Here is a 7,500-nt window from a genome sequence, read left to right as displayed (position 1 = left end):
TCTGTGGCCTGTCCCAAATAGAATACATACATACATCTATATATACATGCATACATACCTACCTACCTACCCACATACATGCATGCATGCTCGTAGTACTGTTACAGTACTATTAAGCCCATCTAACACCTGTACGTACACCCACTCGCAGGGTCTGTGGCCTGTGGGTTGATCGCTCGCTCGGCGGGTGTGGGAGAGAACATCAAGAAGGTGTGTGCGTGCTCAGGCAAGACACTGTGGGAAGAAGGGGCTGACGAGTACTACTGAGCGCTTACCAGCTCGAACCCTAAACCCTAAACTCTAAAAGCCAGCAGGGTGTGTATATGAACGTCCTGAGCTGTCGGGGTGTAGATGAATGTATAGGGTCGTAGGGGTGTGGATTGATATGATCAGAGTTAAGCAGGGCAGCCAGGTGATTACTGTTGGTAGGCTGAAGAAGTGTTTCCGTACCAGGAAACTCCTGCCGGGATTAGCGGAGCACATGGATACTGCTGAAGCGTATGCATATGTTCATAGAACATCTGAGCTATATCAGGGGCAAATGGATACTGCTGAAGTGTATGCATGTGTTCATATTTCACCTGAGCTAAAACAGGAGCACGGTTGAAGAGGCTAGCTGGGATGGGCACGCGTATGGAGTGCTTGTACAGGTAGCTGAGCAAGACATGAGGCATGTGTGTGCGTGCGTATGAAGCAGTGCTTGTAGAGGTAGCTAGCTGAGCACGTGCTTGTAGAGGTAGCTGGCTGAGCACGGGCTTGTACAGGTAGCTGGCTGAGCACGGGCTTGTACAGGTAGCTGGCTGAGCACGGGCTTGTACAGGTAGCTGGCTGAGCACGGGCTTGTACAGGTAGCCGGCTGAGCACGAACACAAGGCATGTGTGTGTGTGCGTGTACGGGTGGGGTTCTGTGGGACTATGGGGCTGCCGAGAAGTACTGAGCCATCACCTTGTTGAAAGATTGTGGACGGGTGAACAGCATATGTTAATTCAGCTTAGTACCTTATCGAATGAATAGGCTATCTATATATATAATCTACCATCTTTTCTGGAAGGTTAGCATGAAGAAATGGAGTATCTATATATATCGAGTTCACTATCTTTGCGCAAGGTTGTGCACTGTGAAACGGGGCATCTTTATTCATCCACTTCCAGACCCCTCATAGTGGGTAGAAACATCCCGGTGCAGGGACATAGCTATAACTTAAACTATAGCTATGCTTAATAGGACATCATAGCTATAGCTTAATAGGACATCATAGCTATAGCTTAATAGGACATCATAGCTATAGCTTAATAGGACATCATAGCTATAGCTTAATAGGACATCATAGCTATAGCTTATTAGGACATCATAGCTATAGCTGAATAGGACACGGAGGTTCTGCAAAATCGTGTGCGTGCGTGCTCGGGCAAGACAGTGTGTGCAGAAAAGGTCAATGATGCTCCTGGGTTCGCCCACACCTTGCCATAGGCCGAAAGTGGTGTATGGATGGAGAGACATTCTGCATGCACCTCTGACCGGAAAGAGTGGACTTTGGACAGGATATTTTCAAGCACGCATATGGAGACTGTGCAAAGTAGGCGTGGATGTCCTACCCTTCCTGCACCTGGCCGTGCAATGGCATGCACCTTTGGCCGGAACGAGTGGACTGCGGACAGGTCAATTTTCAAGCACGCACACACAGCGACTGCACAGAGTAGGTGTGGTGTACTACTGAACTTGCACCTGGCCATAATCATATGGGCGCGCTTGCACGGGCGCATATCATGCACCTCTGGTCGGAGAGTGGACTACGGCTAGGTCAATCCTCAAGCACATACACAGGGAGTGTGCTCAGATATGGCAGCATGGGAAAGTGGGTCAGTGAGTGAGTGAGTGATGTCTGTTACTGGGTATATATCTTGGTTGGCCAGGTGGCTGTGGAGGGATGGGCGAAGACGAGCTGAGTGTACAAGGCTTGAGCGGTGGATGACTGCTTGGCTATCACAAGTTAAGTACGGTATAAACATATTGTATTATATCATATATATATAGATATATTCCTTGAGCTATTCCCATATCAGCATCGTCCATGAAAACGCTGGACTGATCTGAACATACTTAACTAGGCAGCGCCCTAGAAAGTATGACGGCTCCAGAGTTATTATAGACAGACACACGGGTGTTTCAAGATAACTATCATCTCTACTGTACATACACTCACTACCTGCAACCGAACTTGCCTGGTAGCGTTGTAGTGGCTGTGGCACATTCAGCCATTCGTCAATGCGCGTGGTTCGTTCATTGACGTTTACGTTTAGATCGGGCGATCTCAGGATAGACTATACTCACCCGCACATGTTATTTTCAACCAACCACACACGTGGCTAGTAAGTAGGGCACGGCAGGCATTTTCTCTTTTGAGATTAAATCCACAGCCTTCTATTATTATTATAATAAACGTTCGGAGATTCTTCATTCCACTGTGCACATGAAAGTTATCATAGTTCGATACGAGTAGATTCATTAGTAGATCAATTTGTGTCTGTTAATCCGATACGAGTAGGTTCATTAGTAGATCCATTTGTGTTTGTTATTCAGGCGTATTATTCATTAGTAGATCCAGTTGTGTTTGTTATTCATGCGTATTATTCATTAGTAGATCCATTTGTGTTTGTTAATCCGATACGAGTAGATTCAGTAGTAGATCCATTTGTGTTTGTTAATCCGATACGAGTAGATTCATTAGTAGATTCATTTGTGTTTGTTTAGATTCATTAGTAGATCCATTTGTGTTTGTCATTCATGCGTATTATTCGTTAGTAGATCCAGTTGTGTTTGCTATTCATGCGTATTATTCGTTAGTAGATCCATTTGTGTTTGTTATTCATGCGTATTACTTACTAGTATATCCATCTGTGTTTGTTTTTCATACGCTTTATTCATCAATAGATCCATATGTGTTTGTTATTCATGCATATTATTCTTTAGTAGATCCATTTGTGATTGTTATTCATGCGTATTATTCACTAGCAGATCCATTTGTGTTGGTTATTCATGCGTATTATTTATTAGTAAATCCATTTGTATTTGTTATTCATGCGTATTTTTCAATAGTAGATCCATTTGTGTTTGTTATTCATGCCTATTATTCCTATGTATTTACCTGTCAATTAGCTCGTCCTTCTGGTAAACGGCAAACATTCTCTTAACACTTGAATTTAAGGCGATGCCGTACCCCACCGTGCACATAACATAACATACGTAACATAGTCCGACACGAGTAGATAGTTCCCATCTGTGTTTATTGATCTGGTGGTTCCTATATATGGTTTACCTACCATGCTATAAATAAATTACCTACCAACCAGTTCGTCCTGCAGCGGCTTCTGCAGGATAAATAACTGCCCGGGTGTGATCAGGTTCAGCTTGTCCGCCTCCTTGAACGAGTCGGCTGCGCTGATAAGCATCTGTTGCACCTCAATGGTACCCTTGGGTAACAAACCCAAGCCTTCGCCGATATGACAGAAGGCCAAGGTCAGCAGCATACCGGGCTTGGTGCCCGTGAACTTACCCCCCTCAGCCACATCGAAGTTGCTCGTGAAGCTGTAGTCGCTGTGTGCGCTCTTGTCAAACACGTTCTCGTTTGAGATGATCTTGAACCCGACTTCCTCGAAGACAGCCTTCGTGCTGGCAACCGTACGTCCACTGACATAGCAACCGTTGGTGTTGTCAATCACTCGGATTAGGTCCTTGTGCTCCTTGCTTCCGTCATAGGCATCCAACAGACAGTACTGGGCCGAGACGAACTTGGCGCCGGGCTTGAGCACGCGGTAGATCTCGCTGAAGGTAGTCTTAAGGTCGGTAGAGTGTAGGGTGGCCTCCATATCGTAGGCCGCATCAAAGGAGTCGTTCAACACGGGGATCTTGTTGAAATCGCCACAGATAAAGTCGCAGTGCTCGATCCCTTCCTTGGTATTGAACATCTGGGCACGCTTGATGTGTTCGCGTGTGATGTTGATGCCTGTGATACGCGCACGGTACTTCAGGAACTTTGCGATCGCCCGCATAGGGCCGCCCACGCCACAGCCTACATCCAGAACACGCTGGGTGGGGTTGATGGTCTGGATCGGGGACAAATCGAGCCCTAAATTGGCCGCAAAGAAGTGCTCGTACCTCCGGATGGCCTCGGCGAAGGTTTCACCATGGTAACGGGGTGCAAAGTGGAAGGACTGGCCCCAACCGTACTCATAGAAGTCGGTGATGAGGTTGTAGAATGTGGAGGTGGTCTTGGTGTACTGGCTGCGACGGGCCTGGTCATCCTGGGGGATGTATATGAATGTGTTTGAATTTGTAAGTCATTGAGTGCGCTTATACAGCCGGAACATCATGTACTATGGTTTAGGGTTTAGGGTTCATGGGCCGTTAAGAGGCGGTGTATAATAAACATCTTACAATAGTTCCAGCCCGGCTATCAAGCGATTCGTGGAATCTAATTCACAAAATTAGAATGAAATACATTCAGCATGATGTCGACCTTTTATAAATAGCACTGGTATTGTACAGTAGAATGTTCCAACCGAGGGAAATTGGAGATGGAAAAAAGCTCGCATATATTGAATGAATTGTGATTATAACGTGTGATATAGACACAGACTTATGAATTTCGCATGCATGCATATGGATTCCGGTATGTTGTCTATATATTAGGCTGCACCGTATAATCAATGGACACGAACAGAACCAGTTGACTGTGCGCGCGTTTGGGATTGTGAGCTGTCAAGAGTGAAGCAGGATATCCCCGCACATATACATATATCTTTATTGTATAAACCCATGAATACACACACACAGATATAAATATATATATATATATATATATATGCCCATATCATTGTTGATGTAATACTTGCGGGTTTGAAGGTATCACCGAGGAATAAACAAATTGCGACAATAACTACCAAAACCCATAAACTTTCCACTACTTTTGTGACCTACGAATTCGGAGGACCCGAATATACGGCAAGAAATCCTTAATACAGAACTCATGTGCTTGTTAGCTTGCTATCGATACGAGATATATAGCCCAAAGGGATTGTATTCGCCTGTGCGCCTGTGCTTAAAAAGCACTCAAGATGTATTCTAGTCTTCCACCAACCAGGGATACTACAGCCTGCTCAAGTCACTATATCATGCATTGATACAGTCGCGTACATTCTGATAAGGTACCATATACAAGCATATACAGATAAAGGACCTAATAACTACCATCCAAATTGTCGATTTGAACAGGAGTGTCGAGGGTCGAAAACCCTAAAAAAATACATAGATATACATTTATGTCCTTGAATCCAAATTATAACGACCGTCGAAAATCTAGGAAGTTTCTTTAAAGATTGTATACCTTCGGGCGTATTATAAAAATTATTTGTGAAACAGTCTACAGCGGTATGTAGCTACTTGCCGATACATGCCTTACGTGGAACTCACAACAATCTCTCAGATTAATTTAAACCCACGCACACGTGTACGTATACACACACACACATATATATATATATATATATATACATATATATATATATGTGTGTGTGTGTATATATATATATATATATATATATATATATATATATATATATATATATAATACACAGTCACACAGACACACACATGTACATATATATACATACCTTTGTTTCGAGCGATTTATTGAAATCATTGGTGAATTTGCCGACGGTGTCATCCAGATTCTCGACGTGTGAATATTTCATGTCCTGGTTGAACAGACTCCATATCAACCGGAAGGGCAGCAGAGGCAGAGTCAGCAACATTGTGAAGATATCGAGCACGGTCATAGTGAATGAATGCGAGTTCTAATCAAATACTAATTGGTACTTTATTTGAAGTTGCTACTGTGAAGATTTGTATATTATTCGATACATATATATATCTATAGTAGTTTGTGTTTTTTTAAATTTAGTTCATTTGTCACTCTCTGCATAGCCCACTCTACTACCAGTAGTAGAGAGAAAACACTTCTACTCCAGTCTCTACTATGGCATATGCTCCTAAAAAAAAGAACATCTATGGGTTTGACCATGGTACAATTCAACCCCGCCGTCACGGCCTATTTTCGGTGAAGGCCCGCCCAAAGCCACGGATCACGCGAATATTGTTTGTATGTTGTCCTATCACTTATGTGCTTTATTTAAAAAAAATTATATATACTCGAGAAATTATATCATGACTGTCTTACTGACCAACGCCGCGGGTCTACCGTGCCGTGAGTGGCCGTATAAAATGAGCGATCTAATTTTAACCTCAGAATGGCTCCACAGCCCACGCTTGTATTCTACTTGACAATTTGACACTTCCTTATCATATGACCAAATCGTAAGATAGCTGACGGCCACATTGAAATTGATTGGTAACAAGGTTTACGCGGCAAACCCTGGTTACTGGTGGAACCGTGAATTCGCGCAAGTCTGGAACACTTCTTAGAAGTTGGAATTTTGGAACTTAAAAGCCTGCCCCCTGGGCCCTGGGCCTGAGTGGGCCCTGTGTTGACGGATCGGGTCATCGGGATCATGGACGTCGGACTGTGACGCCGACGGTTCACTCAAAGTCTATTTTTTTTTTTAGCCTTCCACAATCCACATACATAAAAGAGCATATCTGAGGGCTGGCTCACATTCTGACTCTCTAGATCAGGAAATGTAAATTAAAAAAACTGTTTGTTTGTTTGTTTGTTTGTTTGTTTGTTTGTACTAGCGGACGGTACCACTGAGTCCTGGACAACTGGACAAGTCTGGCCCTAACAAGTTCGAGAATAAAAAGGAGGCTCTGACTCTGAGTCTGAGAGTCAGTCTGCGTGAGACTAGCGAGAGAATAGAGATAACGGGGTTTTTTTAGTATCTCTCTCTCTACATACTCTCTACTCTCTCTCAAGTCTCAGAGAATGGGAGAGTACATATGCATGTCAAAATGAATGATTCCAGGTGCAGGTCACCCACTTACAGTCTCACAGTCTCACACAGTGTAAAAACAAATTCATTCTTTTTAGAAGGCTCCAACAAGGATTATTTACGTACTTATCAGGTATCACTCGTCGTGAAATATTTACTGGGTTGGTATACGACAACGACATACACCCCTGTAAATACGCTGTACAACAGTGGAAAGCGCTTCCGTAGATTTTCCTATATATATAACTCACTCGAAATCCCATTATGGAGGACTGCTGCCAATGTATGGGTAAAGGACACAAGTATCTGGTGAAAATGACACGTCAAGAACACCACCTATACACAAGTTATTTATAGTTAAAATACCAAAGCAGAACACAAGGCTTGCAAGCATTTCGTGGCTACTTATTATAAGTACATTTATATGTATATGTATATATATATATATATATATACATATATATATATATATATATATATATATATATATATATTATATATATATATATATATATATATATATATATATATANATATAACTATATATATTATATA

General features: G+C 42.7%; 2 protein-coding genes across 2 annotated transcripts in view; one reads left to right on the top strand and one right to left on the bottom strand.

The window, feature by feature from the left end:
- The window catches only part of SARC_08029 (hypothetical protein), a 5,126-nt gene extending 4,330 nt beyond the window's left edge, over positions 1 to 796 (top strand). The window contains exon 7 of the mRNA XM_014298008.1: positions 152 to 796. Within this exon, the coding sequence (XP_014153483.1) occupies positions 152 to 267 (116 nt within the window). The 3' untranslated portion in view covers positions 268 to 796. The remainder of the gene's footprint in view (positions 1 to 151) is intronic.
- Positions 797 to 3,253: 2,457 nt separating this feature from the next.
- On the bottom strand, positions 3,254 to 5,890 carry SARC_08028 (hypothetical protein). The gene is made up of 2 exons (XM_014298007.1): positions 5,671 to 5,890; positions 3,254 to 4,302 (listed from the first exon to the last, which is right to left on the bottom strand). Exons 1-2 carry the CDS (start codon positions 5,833 to 5,835, stop codon positions 3,337 to 3,339), a joined length of 1,131 nt encoding a protein of 376 aa, XP_014153482.1. The 5' UTR covers positions 5,836 to 5,890; the 3' UTR covers positions 3,254 to 3,336.
- Positions 5,891 to 7,500: the final 1,610 nt, after the last annotated feature.

This window comes from Sphaeroforma arctica, assembly GCF_001186125.1.
Source record: "Sphaeroforma arctica JP610 unplaced genomic scaffold supercont1.683, whole genome shotgun sequence".
NCBI classification, from domain to species: domain Eukaryota; class Ichthyosporea; order Ichthyophonida; genus Sphaeroforma; species Sphaeroforma arctica.
Note: the sequence above shows the minus strand (reverse complement) of the source record. Positions and strands in the feature narration are given on the sequence as shown.